The sequence below is a fragment of the Oncorhynchus mykiss genome, chromosome 12 (assembly GCF_013265735.2).
Source record: "Oncorhynchus mykiss isolate Arlee chromosome 12, USDA_OmykA_1.1, whole genome shotgun sequence".
Taxonomy (NCBI): domain Eukaryota; kingdom Metazoa; phylum Chordata; class Actinopteri; order Salmoniformes; family Salmonidae; genus Oncorhynchus; species Oncorhynchus mykiss.
In genome coordinates this window covers 29,679,306-29,698,351 of record NC_048576.1, presented here as the reverse complement: position 1 = coordinate 29,698,351, position 19,046 = coordinate 29,679,306, and the positions used below count along the sequence as shown (strand labels likewise).

The following is a 19,046-nucleotide window of genomic DNA, read 5'->3' as shown; positions in this document are numbered from 1 at the left end:
AAACTAAATAGTGAGCAGAGTGAGTTAAATTGGGATTTTATTCGCGGTGGAACTGTCCAAAAACTGTTTTACATTCCACGATCATTTTGAAAAACAGATATCATGTCTATTCAATTACCACTTTATAACAGTTGCCTATTATGCTACAAGTTCTAGGCTGTCTGTCGTGGTGGTATTATTTTAATCCATTCATGTTTCTCCTTGCCTTCTGCCTGCAATAAGAGGTTCACTCATTAGGCTGTCAAAAGTTATCTATTATATTGACAACATAGTTGAGTGACCAGGAGGAGAGATCAGGTGGGACCATTCTAGCCAATGAGAAGGCAGATAGGCGTGTGAATAACAGGCACATTTCCAATATAAAGTAGTTTTTTTTCAAAGTTGCCGAAATGCCATGCGCTTCCACTCATATAAGTGCATTCATAACAACCTAACCATTGCTAAACTTATATTTGATCAAATAAGCCTCACGTAGCATGTTAGAAATGATTTTCTGTTGTTGACCAAATTTAACATTCTCATTGACCATACAGACATTTCTCACCTCGTGGTCGTCTTTTCGTAGACAGATTTGGGGCAGAGTAAACACTTGTTTCGCCTCTTCCTCTCTGGCTATATGAGCTGTCAGGGCAAGGCGCTGTTCAGTGACGGTGGTGCTGAATAAACTGTCAGTCTCCTGTTTAGGCTACCTTATTTCACACTGGTCGCGGTACTGTCCATATTGCTGAATGTTTGTGGGCCTAGGCGCTGCCCTGTTCAGTTGCCGTGTTACTGAATAGGTAATAACTTATTTTCTTTGAGCTGAACTAGCAACTGACCATTTTTCTGAATGCTTGTGGGCCGGTAGGGCACATCAATGACGATTAAAGTCTTGTTAGACTTCAGTGCAGCTTTTGACGTTATCGATCATAGTCTGCTGCTGGAAAAACGTATGTGTTATGGCTTTGTACCCACAGTTATAATGTGGATAAAGAGCTACTAGTCTAACATAACACAGAGGATGTTCTTTAATGGAAGCCTCTCAAACATAATCCAGGTAGAAGCAGGAATTCCCCCAGGGTATTGCCCTTTTTCAAGCCTTACTAGTAAGGCCAGTGTGTCTAGTGTCTATGTATGCGGATGACTCAACACTATACACGTCAGCTACTACAGTGACTGAAATGACTGCAGCACTTAACAAAGAGCTGCAGTTGGTTTCGGAATAGGTAGCAATGAATAAGTTAGTCCTAAATATTTCCAAAAATAAAAGCATTTTATTTGGGACAAATCATTCACTAAACCCTACACCTCAACTACATATCATACTGAATAATTTGGAAATGAAGCAAGTTGAGGTGACTAAACTGCTTTGGAGTAACGCTGGACTGTAAACTGTCATGGTCAACACATATTGAAACAACATTAGCTAAGATGGGGAGGAGTCTGTGCATAATAAAGTGCTGCTCTGCCTTCTTAACAACAGTATCAACAAGGCAGGTCCTACGGGCCCTGGTTTCTACCTTCTTAACAACACTATCAACAAGGCAGGTCCTACGGGCCCTGGTTTCTACCTTCTTAACAACACTATCAACAAGGCAGGTCCTACGGGCCCTGGTTTCTACCTTCTTAACAACACTATAAACAAGGAAGGTCCTACGGGCCCTGGTTTCTACCTTCTTAACAACACTATCAACAAGGCAGGTCCTACGGGCCCTGGTTTCTACCTTCTTAACAACACTATCAACAAGGCAGGTCCTACGGGCCCTGGTTTCTACCTTCTTAACAACACTATAAACAAGGCAGGTCCTACGGGCCCTGGTTTCTACCTTCTTAACAACACTATCAACAAGGCAGGTCCTACGGGCCCTGGTTTTGTCGCACCTGGACTACTGTTCAGTAGTGTGGTCAGGTGCCACAAAGAGGGACTTGGAAAAATTGCAGTTGGCTCAGAACAGAGCAGCAGGGCTTAAAAGTAAAAGTACACTGAGAGCTAACATTAATGACATGCATGTCAATCTCATGACTCAAAGTGGAAGAGAGATTGACTTCATCATTACTTGTTTTTGTAAGAGGTGTTGACATGCTGAAGGTACAAATACTAGCACACAGCTCGGACACCCATGCATACCCCACAAGACATGCCACCAGAGGTCTCTTCACAGTCACACTTCTCAGATTTAAAAAGCAGGTAAAAATACACTTTATGGAACAGCGGGGACTATGAAGTAACAAGAACATAGGCACAGACACATGATAACATACGCACAATACACATGCATACACACACACGTACACATGGATTTCTGCATTGTAGATATGTGGTAGTGGTGTATGGGCCTGAGGGCACACACTTAGTGTGTTGTGACTTCTGTAATGATTGTATTGTAATGTTTTTAAAATTGTATAACTGCCTTAATTTTGCCAGACCCCAGGAAGAGTAGCTGCTGCCTTGGCAATGGAACAAAAATGGAACAAAAATAAGTTGATGCTGGATAGTGAACAATGTCGGAAAAGTCTTTGTGCAAAACAAACTTCCAGAAGTAATCAAGGCACTGCCATGTAGTGGAGCATTTTAAAAACCTGTATTGTTTTACGGCTTAAGAATGAAAAAAAATCTCGGCCTCAGATTCCAGTCATGCAGGCATCAGTCCATTACATGTTTTCTAAGTCTTGACCAGAGAAAATAGTCTTTGCCAGAGAAAATAGTCTTTACCAGAGAAAATAGTCTTTACCAGAGAAAATAGTATTTGCCAGAGAAAATAGTCTTTACCAGAGAAAATAGTCTTTACCAGAGAAAATAGTATTTGCCAGAGAAAATAGTCTTTACCAGAGAAAATAGTCTTTGCCAGAGAAAATAGTCTTTACCAGAGAAAATAGTCTTTGCCAGAGAAAATAGTCTTTACCAGAGAAAATTGTAGTACTTTACCTGGTTCCTCCTGATAAGTTTTTTAAAGTGTTTTCATTGTCTGTATGTAGCCATAGATTCTCCATGATTATATGTAAATATCACTTGGAGAAATCATATCCATTATGTACTGTGTATGGCTAAGCTCCAAAGCAGGGAGATGGAAGAAATTTGAGAAAGCTGAGGGTATAAGTGCAATACCCTTTCTAGATAGATAAAATAGTTATAGGCCTACCTTTAGTGCTTTATTCTCTTTGAAGGACGACAGGTAACGCTAGGCCTGTAGAGCACCAGTTGCCTATTTGAGAATTGCGCCAGAGTTATATGGAGGATAATGAGTAGTCAAATTAATGAGAATCATGTACAAGATAATGTAGCATATAGTGAGTCCCTTTTAAAATGGATTCATATTTGGTGATAAGTCTACACCTTGTTTTTCATATTTCACAACCTCTGAAAGCCAGATGTGGTGTTCAAAACACCCCTTCGGAAGCGCCCTTCTGTCTCTACAGGGTGTAGGCCTACAGCAGGGGTCTTCAACCTTTTCTTGCCCAGGGACCCCCTCCCAGGTAAACCGGCAAACCAGACCCTAGCAAAAAAAAAAAAAGTGCTTCACATCTTGTCTTTATCATCAGGTGAATGATAATGGCAAGGAGAAGTAATAAACATTTTAAAATGAATAGATTTGGTAGACAGTTAATTATTTTGACCTCCAAATTATAATTGGAAGAGAAAGTAGAAACTCTAACATCGCCTATTAGCTAGAAAGTCTCTGTGCCCGCTGTCTACTCTCTACTTCATATGGCACAAAAGCCAAAACGGATCCCCATTTTTTGTGTACCACATCATCCAATTGTGTACCACGTAATCCAATTATGTACTACGTCGGCCATTTCGTATGGCAATTTGCATGTTACAAATCCAATCGTACAATATGTTACGAATTTGCTGTGCTTAATTAAGATCCAGGACTGCATCTTTAACTCTCAAGTAAACAGTAAACAAAAATCTAATTCCTGATTGTGTGTAACTTTATTTGATTCTGTGACAGTACTGCACTGTCACCACCAGGGGGAGGAGAACTGCATTTGTGAGAAACTGGAAAGAGCAAAGCATGTTAGGGACTACTTCCCAATTAAGGTACACTACATGACCAAAAGTATGTGGAAACATCCTCGTCGAACATTTCATTCTAAAAACATTGGCATTAATATGGAGTTTGTACCCCCTTTGCTGCTATAATAGCCTCTACTCATCTGGGAAGGCTTTCCACTAGATGTTGGAACATTGCTGCAGGGACTTGCTTCTCTTCAGCCACAAGAGCATTAGTGAGGTCGGGCCCTGATGTTGGGCGATTAGGCTCGCAGTCGGCATTCCAATTCATCCCAAAGGTGTTTGATGTGGTTGAGGTCAGGGCTCTGTGCAGGCCAATCAAGTTCTTCCACGCCGATCTCGACAAATCATTTCTGTATGGACCTTGCTTTGTGCACTGGGGCATTGCCATGCTGAAACAGCAAAGGGCCTTCCCCAAACTGTTGCCACAAAGTTGGAAGCACAGAATCGTCTACAATGTCATTGTATGCTGTAGCATTAAGATTTCCCTTCACTAGAACTAAGGGGCCTAGCACGAACCATGAAAAACAGCCCCAGACCATTATTTCTCCTCCACTAAACTGTACAGTTGGCACTATGCATTCGGACAGGTAGCGTTCTCCTGGCAGACGCCAAACCCAGATGTGTCCGTCGGACTGCTAGATGGTGAAACGTGATACGTCACTGCAGAGAACGCGTTTCCATTGCTCCGAAGTCCAGTGGCATCGAGCTTTACACCACTCCAGCCGACGCTTGGCATTGTAGATGGTGAATTTAGGCTTGTGTGCGGCTGCATGGCCATGGAAACCCCTTTCATGAAGCTCCTGGCGAACAGTTCTTGTGCTTGTTGTTTCCAGAGGCAGTTTGGATCTCTGTAGTGTGTTGCAACTGAGGACAGATGATATTTACTCGTCAGTCTGTGACCTTGTATGGTCTACTTAAAAAAATAAAGGAGAGCTGCACACTCTAGGTGCTCAGATGCAAAAAAATAAAATAATGTTCCAACGTTTCGACAGACAAGCTGTCTTTATCAGGGTATGATGGAAATAGCTTGTCTGTCGAAACGTTGGACATAAAAATATATTTTTTTTTTTTGCATCTGAGCTCCTAGAGTGTGCAGCTCTCCTTTACTTTTTAAAAGTGTCCACTCCGCTAGCCAGCACCTCACCTGCGTTTCTTTCACCTATAGATTACCTTGTGTGGTCGACCAACGGCTGAGCCGTTGTTGCTCCTAGAAGTTTCCACTTCACAAAAATAGCACTTACAGTTCACCTGGACAGCTCTAGCAGGGCAGAAATTTGACGAACTGAATTGTTGGAAAGGTGGCATCCTATGACAGAAAGTCACTGAGCTCTTCAGCAGGGCAATTCAACTGCCAATGTTTGTCTATGGAGATTGCATGGCTGCGTGCTCGATTTTATACACCTGTCAGCAACTGGTGTGGCCGAATCCTCGAATTTGAAGGGGTGTCCACATACTTTTGTATGTATAGTGTATGTATGGTGAATATGCCAAACTTTCTAAACTGACAGGATTATTTTTGGTCTTAATCATTTTAAACACCCCTCTATTCATTTTACAGCATTGAACACTGTTTCTACACATTAATGTCCCAGCTTCTATTCCTCAATCTGTATCTCTCTTTGCCTCTGCTCAGTAGGTGCTAAAAGTGAGAAAGGCAATGCGGTAGTGATTGTGATAGGGGGCGCTGCTGAGTCTCTTCTGAGTCTGCTTGGGGTCAACACTGCGGTTATGAAGCAGAGGAAAGGCTTTGTCCGGGTGACTCTGGAGTTTGGGTGAGTTATCTATTTTATGAATGGACCTGTAGTGAAAGGCCACAAATTCACAAGAAAGCACAGTGTTGTAGTTATAAAATAATACAACCATACATCCCATAGCTACATTATTGAGCCCTAGGTCCACCAAACTGCCTGGCTTACTGCTTTAGGCTGGGTTTATGAATGACTTATTTGTACATTTATTAGATAGAGACCCATAATAACTCAGCGGGTCAGTTCTAATCTCTCTCGTTGTTCATCAGTGCTGATCTGATGCTCGTCTACTCGTATGGGGAGAACAATATCTTCCACAAGGTGATCTTCTCAGATGGCAATGTGTGCTGGAGGTTACAGCAACTCTTTAAGAAGATAATGGGCTTTGCCCAGTGTCTGTTCATGGGTGAACACTGGTTCTGGATTTCTTACCACTGCCCTGTCACCACTGTTTGTAATTTTGAAAATGTCTTATGATGCACAATCTCTTCCACAGAGTCGCCTTCGGTAACTGAGGTTTGTTTTTTTCTGTTACACAGTAGTGTGCAGAAGTAGTGGCTTCAGAAGTAATTTAGTAAGTTGATAGAAACCTTTGCAATTCACATATTCACAGAAAAACGCTTTGAGTAATCTGATTGTAGAACGCAGTGCTTGTGTAGATTTGAACAAATGCTCTCATTCTCTATGGTGTACAGTATGTACAGCAACATTGTGTTAAATATCTCACTCTGCTTCACCCATTTTTTCATTGTGTATTCCTCTTCAGTGGGTGGTCCTATCCCAGTGCCAAAATGGCCTTCCCCCACTCAGGAGGAAGTGGACCTCTATCATGACCTCTACATGGAGGCCCTAGCAAAGCTCATGGATGGACACAAGGCCAGCTGTGGACTCTCAGACAGCCACGAGCTGCAGAGCATGAAGGCCAATCATTAAAACTGCTCCCACAAGGACTATGTGAATTACCTACTTTGTCATGATGCCCTTCTGTCCCTATCAGTCAGATACTGTAGCCTACCAATCTCCACAGTGAGACTACTTGAATGAAAGGAACGCATTCCAACTCAGGATCTGATCCAGTGATGTCCCAATCATCGATTCCTGAATATACAACGCTGCCAGGCAATTTGTTTTTGACTGAATTTACTGTAAGAATGACTACAAGGGAACAGTGCATGTGCTTAATATGTAGCAATAACTTAGCCATGAATCTGAATAACTCTAAGATGCACTCTCCATTATCTAACAAACAGAGATTGATTGTGTGACTAAGGATTTATAAAATAAAATAAATATTGTGCATACATGTTGAGTACAATCAATCAGACTTCGTAGCCACCTGCAGCATCTGAGCAGTTTATCTGTGATCATAACATTCTTTCACTTATAATAACTCTACCTTTTTATGGAATAACTTCCGCAGTAGAGCTGCCGAGTACTGACTATCTGTAATAGAGTAATATATTGAAAGTATGACTTACTGCTAATATCCATTTCAATAAATATGGTTTGTGGTCAGGGTCCACTTAGACCACAGGATATTGCCACAAGTTCAGAAATTTGTTTTTTGGCTACTGCTCAAAAGTAGCCCGTCTAAAGTGTTTGTAAATATATCGTCTTTCTATTAAAAAATATTCATGGCCCAAGTGCTGGTTTAAGGTTTTAATAATTATTGTCCTTTTTTTGCTTTTAGACAAATATCACTCATACAAGGTATTTTTTGTTGTTGTTGATAAATAAAAAAATTGCACTGAGGCGTCAAAAGTGCCCTGTTAATAAAATCCAGATTTGAATCTATACTGAACAGAAATATAAACGCAACATGTAAAGAGTTGGTCTGATGTTTCATGAGCTGAAATAAAATATCCCCGAAACTTGCCATACGCACATGAATAATATTTTGCTCTAATTTTGTGCACAAATTTGTTTACATGCCTGTTAGTGAGCATTTCTCCTTTCCAAGATAATCCACCCACCTGACAGGTGTGGCATATCAAGAAGCTGATTAAACAGCATGATCACTACATAGGTGCACTTTGTGCTGGGGACAATAAAAGGCTACTCTATAAAACGCAACACAATGCCACAAATTTTGAGGGAGCATGCAATTGGCATGCTGACTGCTGGAATGTCCACCAGAGCTGTTGCCAGAGAACTGAATGTTAATTTCACTACTATAAGCCGCCTCCAATGTCATTTTAGAGAATTTGGCAGTACGTCCAACCGGCCACAAAACCGCAGACCGCATGTAACCACGCCAGTCCAGGACCTCCACATCCGGCTTCTTCAACTGCAGGATCATCTGAGACCAGCCACCCGGACAGCTGATGAAACAGGAGTATTTCTGTCTGTAATAATGTCCTTTTGTGAGGAAAAACTCATTCTGATTGGCAGGGCCTGGCTCCCAAGTGGGTGGGCCTACGTCCTCCCAGGCTCACCGATGGCTGTGCCCTGCACAGTTATGTAAAATCCATAGATTAGGGCCTAATTACCTGATTTCAATTGACTGATTTCCTTTTATGAACTTTAACTCAGTAAAATGGTTGAAATTGTTGCATGTTGCGTTTTGATTTTTGTTCAGTATATGATTGTCAAATTCAGGCCTAGGCTAAAGTGCAGACTCACTCTATGGAGTGAACACCATTCACTTTCTGAGTTATCGCTATCTCATGCAGGGGCTCCCATTAGATCACCACATGCCTGTTGCGATAGCAACAGCACTGTCCCCATTCAGCCACTGTCTGGTGCTATGGAAGGGAGTCATACAGCTCATTCAGACTGACTGGATGGGTGTCATATGGCTCATTCAGACATACTGGATGGGAGTCATACAGCTCATTCAGACTGACTGGACGGGAGTCATACAGCTCATTCAGACTGACTGGACGGGAGTCATACAGCTCATTCAGACTGACTGGACGAGAGTGATATAGTTCATTCAGACGGACTGGACGGAAGTCATACAGCTCAATCAGACGGACAGGATGGGAGTCATACAGCTCATTCAGACAGACAGGATGGGAGTCATACAGCTCATTCAGACTGACTGGACGGGAGTCATATTGCTCATTCAGACTGACTGGGAGTCAAACAACTCATTCAGACTCACTGGATGAGAGTCATATAGCTCATACAGGCTGACTGGACGGGAGTCAAACAGCTCAATCAGACGGACAGGATGGGAGTCATACAGATCATTCAGACTGACTGGACGGGAGTCATATTGCTCATTCAGACTGACTGGGAGTCAAACAACTCATTGAGACTCACTGGATGAGAGTCATATAGCTCATACAGACTGACTGGACGGGAGTCATACAGCTCATTCAGATACTCTGATGCTGCACAAAAAAGAAACCTGTCCTTCAGTTGATGACAGGATGACATATGATCAAGCAATAAAATGAGGCAGCCATTCACACGTACCAACTGAGAGCATCACACAGTCCACTTCAGACACCTGTGAGAGAAGGAGGGAGAGAGGGAGTCATGGAAAATGGTGCTAAATTAAGAGTGGAATAACTCTCACAAGTTCTACCCATCATAGCACTAACAACACTAAACCAAAAGAGAAGAGCCCTCTGCAGCGTCAGTGGTTTTACCTGGTTTCATGATGTGTGCCCAGGCAGCGGACACAGCAGTAGCGTGCCCCACAGGAAATGCAGGTGTAGGGAGACGGGAAGCCACACACGGCACAGAAGTGGCGCTGCGGCAGTTTGGAGGGCTCGGCACAAGCAGTCAGGTAGTTAGGTCCCTCATTCCCACTTAGTTCCTACAGGGAGCAGGTGGGAGAGGGAATGAAACTGAGAAGGATTGTAAAGAGACGGAGCAGATGATTGAAGTGAGGGGAGGAAAGCATAGCTGCAGAGGGGGCTGACTTATGGACCTCACCTCTTCCTCCAGTAGAGCCTGGAAGTTCTTCCGAAATCTCAATTTGAAATGATCTCCTCTTGTCTTCTTCCTCTTCTTGCCTGAAGATATGAGTGGAGTGAGTCATGAATTGACAGAGCAGTCATTGCAAAACGTCTTGGAATATTAGTAATATTATATCTCTGATCTGATTATGTTTCCTTTACCAGACTCATTGCTGTCATCAAACTGAGGGAGCCTCTTGGCCAGCTGGGGTAGGCTGGCATGAGGATCATCCTGGAAATTGTCCTTTTCAAGTGCCTCTAGCTGTCTGGTTAAGCGTCGCTGGCGCGTAGCGCAGTCCAAAACGCGCCGCTGGCCTGGGTCCTGGGATCGCACTGTAAAAAAAATATGTGATAGGAAACAAAATATGAATTTGCAAAAATAACGTATTCAGTATGAATTGTTGTAATCAATTAAGAGGACACGGTACAATAAATATATAAAATATATAAAGTATTGTAAATTACAATGGTGGGTTTTGAATTTGCACCGGTCCGTTACTAACGTTACTGGTCTTGAGATGCGCGCGGAGGATGAGCAACATGCCGTTTATTTTCATTGTGATATCTAGTTGGAGAGTGTGCTAATGGGATCTCACTAGTGTAGCGTAAGGACATGCTGCGAGTAATTTTTTCATTTTAATTGATCACCAACAGCAGAGTAGATCAATCAGTTTAAGAATAAAAACACCACCAAACATTACCTGCTATTTTCTTCTCCACCATCGCTGCATAATAATTTCACCGGTGGGCGTGAGGGACATTTTATTGTTATTGGACCATAATAACGCGTTTTCGATTGTAATAAAACCTCATGTTACTGAAAACAACTGTAGTAAGCATATTATTTATGTAAAATTACTGATATCTCCATGTAAACATGATCTATTTTCCTAACAGCCGTCTAAATATTATGAATACTCAATATTTAGCCTAGTCTAAATTGGCCTACATTACATATACTACTGCATGTGGTAGGGTGTTAGGGAACAAAATTAAACTTTGGTTCTGGTGTTATACTTTAAATTTCAAGTTATAAAGAAGCTTTGCAGTAACACAAAACACTATTTCATGAGGATTGGAGTTACTATTGCAGAGATAACTTATTTTTAAATTAATGGAAAAAGTTGTGGAGAGGTCCGTGTTAATCACAAGTTGGCTCCCGTGTGGCACAGCAGTTTAAGGCACTGCATCTCAGTGCTAGAGGCGTCACAACAGACCCTGGTTCGATTCCAGGCTGTATCACAACTGGCCGTGTTTGGGAGTCCCATATGGTGGCACCAATTGGCCCAGTGTCATCCGGGTTTAGGGTTTGGCCGGGCTAGGCCGTCATTGTAAATAAGAATTTGTTCTTAAACTGACTAGTCAACAATAGCACCAAATCACCTGTTTGGATTTTTTTACCCAACATGTTTTGTCCAATATCTCAGGATAGGATGGTCATATTGTTATGATGATTCAAATAAAATGTATTAAATTAAAATGCTATATAATAAAAATGAGGCATACAAATGACAGAATACATAGTTACAGTTATTTAAGACCAGTAATTGAAGGTAGGGTGGTCATACTATTAACAAATCTTCATGTTTTATTCAAAACTGAGAGTTTGTAACAATTTATGAAATTAGAAAACAACATGTTATACTATTTTATGCAAACGACATACTTAATATGGTAAAGAATACAGCATTTGTTAACATATATTGATGAGTAAGGTGGAACCCATGTGTGTGCACACATACACACACACACCAGGGGTGCTAAGAGAGTACATATAATTGGGATTAAATAATAATGAACAAAAAGCAGAAGTGCGTGTGTAAGGAGCCTAGCAGCAAATATAATAAATGCCCATCCCCCACACCACCTGCAGACAAACAAGATTGAGAAGAGCCAGGGCCTAGCACCAGCAGCACGAGGGTAACATCACAACAAGCACCTGCACCTCCATTACCCTAGCCACTAGCACCTGACGATCTGTTGAATCTAACCAAAACTGAACCAGTGGAAGCAGAGTTCATTGTGGATCACCACATTCTTGAAAAGTGAAATCGCAACCACAGACAGCAACAACACATGCATCCCACTCAGTGTTCTTCAACGATAAGGAGGGCCTTTGTCAACAATGCCGACTGTGCTGTTGGCACTGAAACATGAATAACATTTTTGGGGCATCTACAGCAATGTGCGATAATTCGTTCTCCACCCTGAAGAACGTATTCAGTGAACACGAACTCTGAACACAGAGCATGTTACATTAACAAAAAGCCCAGTTTATCAAGCTGGCATTTGTGAGGGACCTGACAAGTACATTTTACCAGGAAGGGGAATGGAATCCGAAACTTCTCATGAGGTTCAACATAGCATCGAGGAGGCTGCAACTCTTCAAAATGCTAAGCTACAACCTTTATGGCCATGCCAGAATTATGTATTCATTGGTTTTCCCTCATGTAACTGGTTGTTTGGCAAAAAAAAAAAAGAATGTACGGCTTAATTTCCTTTAGACTTGTATATATCGTACTGGGGTGCATATCATTCTTGTGTTATTATATAAAACGACGGTTGTTGGTGTGTACGGCTACGAGTAGTGATTTTAGCATGTAAATCTTGGTGGGGCAAACAAAAAATTGGGGATGCATGCCAGCAAAGCCACTACACAACACAACATTAAACAATATGTTAATTGCACTATAACAGTGACAAACGGTGCCCACAAACTGTTAGGGCCTAAATAAAGCTGTCCCAACAGCAGTCCCAACATCTTACCAATGCTACACCTGGCTATCAGCGGAGCCTTGTCTGGCAGCAAAACAATTCCTTCAGCCTCATTTACTGCATTTTAAGGAAACTTAACTGATATGGCTGACTTGCTTAAACAAACATGGTTTCTACTGAAAATTAAGATGTACACAACTATGGCATAAGGGTACGAAAAGTGGAAGAGGCAATCCATAATTTCGAATTAAGACATTAATGAGCGAGCTAGGACAGACGTAGTCAATATTACTATTTGTTCAACACTTTCGAAATGTTCAGCAACAGAAATCAGAACATGGGCTGTTCTTACAGTGTTCTCCCTGTACACCAAGTCAGAACCATATGATAAATAAAGGGGCCACATAAGCAGACAATGAAAGCTCTTACAATATTCAATGATTACATTTCTTCTTTAAAACAGGTTATAGGCTACATGTGCACCAACAAGTCAGAACAGTGGGCAAAATTAAGAGTGGAAAATAAACCAAATTATTTGGCGTGAGGCACATGGGCTACTAACAGCTTAGAACACAACACACACTTAGTATTACTTTCTTAGTTACAGTATACATATCTCCCTGGCATATTACATCATTTATGCAGCAGCATACAAGACATTTTGGACTCACCTTGTTGTGCTGTGCTCACTTGAACAGGAAGGTGGCGCGGCGATCTTTCGTGGGCAAATTTTTCATCAAAGTCTGGGATTATCTGGATTTATGGTGCTTTCAGGACAACTGGGAACTCTGAAAAAAACAACGTTGAATCATGATAACCTCAGTGATCTTCAGGTCGTAGCTCTAGTAAGAGGCCTGAGGTCCCGACTTACAATGCCGAGTTGGATGACCATTCAAAACATATTTTCCAAGTCGAGCTCATTTTTTCTCAGAGTTCCCAGTTGTCTTGAACTCACTGAAGTCAGATTTCCCAGTTCGGAGTTAACAGTTGTTTTGAGCGAGGCAGATATCATGCTGGATTGACAGCATGGCCAATGTTGAACGTTTTTAAGCTTGGAAAAGAGACCCTTAAACACAGATTTGGGACCACACACTCACTCCACTGAATAGCAGCCTAGTGATTGCTTTGCAATGCTTGCAGATAGCCAATGATTTCCTCCAATCCACTCATTGTTGAGCTTGCAATTTCCAACTTGTTGTGTAATGTTTATTTCCAATGGCCGATGAGCACCGATTAGTTTTATCTATATTTTCTCTTAATTATTTATCTTCATATGACAAGGATTAAAAAAGATTTGCCAGTAGATTGTCGACTTAATTCATGATGATGACGGCTAGCTAAAATTTTGAAAGTATGATGTTAACATGATCAGTCCAATCAAAGCTACCGTAGATACAGTGGGGCAAAAAAGTATTTAGTCAGCCACTAATTGTGTAAGTTCTCCCACTTAAAAGGATGAGAGAGGCCTGTAATTTTCATCATAGGTACACTTCAACTATGACAGACAAAATGAGAAAAAAAATCCAGAAAATCACATTAGTAGGATTTTTAATAAATGTATTTGCAAATTATGGTGGAAAATAAGTATTTAGAAAGCACTGAGCTAGGCTGAAACACCTGCAGTTTGGAGCTGCCTTCCTCAAAAAAGCAAAAAGAGACCATGTTTGTACGCGGCTTTATTAACACAATGATTTTATATATTTTTTTACATTGTTTGCAAACTGTTATGTGACACTTGTAAATGAACTAATGAGGGAATAACACACACACCTGGCCATGGAAAAGCTGAGCAGCCAATTGTCCAATTAATTTTGAGGGGGTGGGGGGTCACATATAAATGTGCTGTAATTCCTACACCGTTCACCTGATTTGGATGTAAATCTGTAAATTTAAGTCTGCACATTCAGCTCACAGCAACTCCAATATGCTGTGGTAGACAGCTAAAATAATAATAACTTGGACAGTGTCCAAATATTGATGGACCTGACTGTATGGAATTATGTAGATAGCAAAAAAGTGTTAAACAAATCAAAATATATGTTATATTTGAGATTCTTCAAAGTATCCACCCTTTGCCTTGATAACAGCTTTGCACATGCTTGGCATTCTCTCAACCAGCTTCATGAGTCACCTGGAATGCATTTCAATTAACAGGTGTGTCTTGTTAAAAGTTCATTAGTGGAATTCCTTTCCTTCTTAATGCGTTTGAGTCAATCAGTTGTGTTGTGACAAGGTAGGTGTGATATACAGAAGATAGCCCTATTTGTTAAAAGACCAAGCCCATATTATGGCAAGAAAAGCACAAATATGCAAAGAGAAATGACAGGCCATCGTTACTTTATGACATGAAGGTCAGTCAATCCAGAAAATGTGTAGTCGCAAAAACCATCAAGCACTATGATGAAACTGTCTCTCAGGAGGACCGCCACAGGAAAGGAAGACCCAGAGTTACCTTTGTTGCAGAGGATAAGTTCATTGGAGTTAACTGCCCCTAAGATTGCAGCCCATAAATGCTTCCATAAATGCTTCACAGAGTTCAAGTAACAGACACATCTCATCATCAACTGTTCAGAGGAGAATGCATGAATCAAGCCTTCATGGTCGAATTTCCGCAAAGAAACCACTACTAAAGGACACCAATAATAAGAAGAGACTTACTTGGGGTCATGCATAGCAATGTTTCAGTAAGACATTGCCAAGTCTCTAATCGTAAAAAAGCAGAATTGAAACGAATAGCTTTAAATTCAACGAAAATGAAGGCTGGAAACACCCCACTCTGCAAAAACTGGTTGAATCAATGTTTTTTTCCATATAATTTCAACCCAGAAAAACTATCAACGTGGAAAAACTGATTGGATTTGCAAGAAATCCTCATAAGGGCAGTCTTTTTTTGCACCCAACTTTTACCCTGTGGTGTACTTACAGTAAGTAGTGTTTTGTGGTATCTGTACTTTACTATTTATATTTTTGACTACTTTTACTTGTATTCCACTACATTCCAAAATTTTAAAAAACAAATGTACTTTTTACTCCATGCATTTTCTCTGACACACAAAAGTGCTTTTTGAATGCTTAACGGGACAGGAAAATGGTCCAATTCACACTTATCAAGAGAACATCCCTGGTCATCCCTACTACCTCTGATATGACGGACTCACTAAACACAAATGCTTCATTTGTAAATTATGTCTGAGTGTTGGAGTGTGCCCTTGACTATCCGTAAAAAAAATTAAAAAACATGAAAATTGTGCTGTTTGGATTGCCTAATATAAGTAATTTGAAATGATGAATACTTTTACATTTACTTTTTTTAAACATTTAAAACCAAATACTTTTAGGCTTGTACTCAAGTAGTATTTTACTGATTGACTTTCACTTTAGTAATAATTTGGTTGATTTCACGTTGGTTGACAACTCAACCAAATGTAAATCAAAACTAGACGTTGAACCCAGTGGTATGTGCCCAGTGGGACTATAATGACCCCATGCTGACTCTAACATACTGTGCAAGTGACCTGTGTCAGCGATTATTTTCTGAGGAAATATGATAAGGGAATTGAAACTTCAACCGTCACCCTACCCCACCCCACCCCACCCACCCTCAATTCACAGGATACATAAGGACTAATCAAACATTGAACCAGTCTCTATCAGTTGCAGCAATCAATGACATGCACAAAATAATTGCTCCAAGAGCTATTCGCTATGGATGAAAATGAAGATAAAGCATGGTGGAGACCAGGTACGGAAATTTACTGTATACTATGTATTGAATAGGAACCTTGTGACTCCAGGATTGCCAAGAAAAGGGACAGGAGATATAACAACAACATCACCATGTATGGGCCAGGGCAAAATGAAAGTTCAAGTATCGTATGTGTTTCCAGAATCCTCTCATGGGTACGTTCATCTGCTGTCTGCTGGCCGGTCCCAGTGGTACCTGTGTGCAGCACTGTGTGTTACCCTCACTCTCTCTTTGTCTCTGCTCATCCTGATGCCAAGTCGGTGTGAGTACTCTACATGATTCCTAAAAAAATAAAGGATATATTATTTTTTACATTTATTTTACCTTTATTCATACAGGTTTTTCTCATTGAGATAACATCTCTTTTCCAAGAGAGACCTGGTCCAATAGCAGCAGGGGGAACAACATTTCAGACAAAACAACTTACATACACTAACACAACATTAAACAAAACTATAAACACACATACAGTACAACAAAAACATTTTATGTAAAAAAAAAACACGAAAGTCTTGACTAAAAACAATTACACTCTTATATGAAATATACATCGATCAAGTGTTTAAACTCCACCAACGAAACTAGATCATAATATTTAAAATGTTCAGGAGAGAATTCCAGGACCACGGAGCTAAGTAACTAAAACTATTTCTACCATGACCTGTTCTAATTGTTGGTACTGTTAGAAGCAAATGAGAATGGGACCGTAATTGATGTGTATTTACCGACCTGACTAAAAAAGAACAGAGATAAAATTGCATTTTACCCAATATGGCCTTATTGGCAGTGTATACCAGTGTTTAAGCCTACGCAAATTAAATGACGTCCAGCCAACAGCGCATATCCCAAATCCGGACATGAGCTCTTACAAATGTTCCTTTTATTACCCATATATAGTCTATCTATATCAACATTTCCTGTTTTATTAACCTGTTTACCACCATGGGAATTTTCTGTAGTTGGCAGTGTGGACAGAAAGTTATCTGATTTGGAGAGATCCGTGTCAAATCTGACTGAATCTGTGTCCCTTCACTTATCAAAACTACATGAGAAAGGTTGGTCCATATTCAAATCCTTATTGATTATTGGTTATCTTGGACATTGTTGTATGTTTTTTTCAGCCTACTAGTCAGTTACAGTTTTTAGGAAACAGAATAGATTCACAATCATCACTACGAATCTGATAGCATAACTTATTATGCAGTTAAAAACAATAGCTACAGGAGCATGAGTGAAATGAGAAAAAAATATATAACACAAATGTATAACATGAAACAACACAACAGTTCAAGTCCATGGTCTACGATCCAATGGTTCAGGACAGAAGGTAGCCGACTAAACACAACGATTTATGATGGAATTGAGCGGACCTATTGTGGGTAGACGAGCGCCGACGTCACATAAAATTGAGCTTTTATCCGAAACTATTGATGACAGGACCCAAATAATAGCACGCTATTACATTTATTTGTAATTGCGGGCTATTTTTTAGGTGTTGAAATCAGTAGTTTTTATAAAAACGTAATTGTATTTAACGTCGGACCTTAAGTCCGCCCACACTAGTCGCCGCGCAATTTACGCTACATCATAAATGGTGGAGTTGAGTTTAATCGGCTAGACAGAATATGACAATGTTTGTGTTATCATCACGTCCATTTTCTGCAGTTGGTAATCTGGAGACGAAGTTATCTGATTTGAAGAGATCAGTATTAAATATGACAGAACGTGTGTCCTTTCACTCATCAAAACTACCGAAGAAAGGTTGGTCCATTTTCAATGTCTTATTAATGGTTATCATGGACATTAGTGTATCAGATTTGTCAGCTGCAGTGCTTGGGATACTTTCTGATTAAAATATGGTCATCATTACTATGATTTGATTTCTGACACGCTCTTAACTCCGGTCCCTAGAATAGTCCTATTCAATCTCAGTATTATATAATAGTCAACTTCATGTGTCACACTCTTCAAATTAACTGTATATAGTGTTAGTGTATCCATCCGTATCTCTCCTACGTGTTAAAGTGGGCTGTCCTGATGGCTGGAATCTTCACAACTCCAGCTGCTACTTCTTCTCGGCTTACCAGGCTTCATGGTACACAGCCAGAGACTCCTGTAGGTCTATGGATGCCACACTGCTCATCCTAACTGACGAAGAAGAGTGGGTGCGTCACAGTTACACACACCTACATCCGTTCTTAGAACTTATTTGGTCGTTGCATTTAGTTCATTTTCAAAGTGGTTCAGTATGGACGCTGAAGATACGGAACTGGCGTAATTCGGGACTCTTGAGGGCTTTACACTGCCCTCTACTGATCATCAAATGCATTTAGACATTGCTTTAGAAGACCCTGTCCTGACACTCATTCCCGCTGTAACAGGTCTTTGTAAACATAATGAGTGTTGGTCGCCCCTTTTGGCTTGGCCTGTCAGACGAGAGGACTGGAGAGTGGGAGTGGGTCAACGAGAGTCCTTACATCATGAACCGGAGGCAAGTAAAATCAAGTCATTATGAGTTGGACAATTTCTGTTCTCATTGTTGTCGGGTGCTTGAATAGTGCAATTACTGTATTTTCACTGTGTGTTTGCAGTAAATGGATGCCAGGCCAACCTGATAACTGGGCGGGGCATTCTATAGGGGGCACAGAGGACTGTGCCCATATCACATCTGGGAAACTCAATGACAACCACTGCACTGTTGCCTATACATTCATCTGCAAAGCCAGACCAGCACCCAACTAATAAAGCTAAACATTTCTAGGCTTTATGATTAAAAATATAACTAACATGATTGGCTTGAATTAAGCAAGTCCTGTTTTCTATTTGATTGTCACGTTTGTTGATTTTTGTATGCCAAATATGTGGTTTGCTGTATTCCTGATCTAATACACCCATATAAAAAATATATATATTTGTAAAAAATTGTG

General features: G+C 40.6%; 2 protein-coding genes across 3 annotated transcripts; one reads left to right on the top strand and one right to left on the bottom strand.

The window, feature by feature from the left end:
* Positions 1–8,014: 8,014 nt before the first annotated feature.
* znhit1 (zinc finger, HIT-type containing 1) lies at positions 8,015–10,391 on the bottom strand. Of its 2 annotated transcripts, XM_036937368.1 has the most exons (6): positions 10,361–10,391; positions 9,822–9,992; positions 9,637–9,716; positions 9,348–9,517; positions 9,172–9,205; positions 8,015–8,069 (listed from the first exon to the last, which is right to left on the bottom strand). In XM_036937368.1, exons 1-5 carry the CDS (start codon positions 10,380–10,382, stop codon positions 9,184–9,186), a joined length of 465 nt encoding a protein of 154 aa, XP_036793263.1. In that variant the 5' UTR covers positions 10,383–10,391; the 3' UTR covers positions 8,015–8,069; positions 9,172–9,183. The 2 variants fall into 2 exon arrangements, with proteins under 2 accessions (XP_036793263.1, XP_021479072.1); XM_021623397.2 differs by lacking the exon at positions 8,015–8,069 and having other exon boundaries at positions 8,076–9,205.
* Positions 10,392–15,991: 5,600 nt separating this feature from the next.
* LOC110537384 (asialoglycoprotein receptor 1) lies at positions 15,992–19,041 on the top strand. Its single transcript, XM_021623396.2, has 7 exons — positions 15,992–16,116; positions 16,262–16,381; positions 17,079–17,174; positions 17,785–17,880; positions 18,145–18,284; positions 18,501–18,610; positions 18,711–19,041. Exons 1-7 carry the CDS (start codon positions 16,080–16,082, stop codon positions 18,859–18,861), a joined length of 750 nt encoding a protein of 249 aa, XP_021479071.2. The 5' UTR covers positions 15,992–16,079; the 3' UTR covers positions 18,862–19,041.
* Positions 19,042–19,046: the final 5 nt, after the last annotated feature.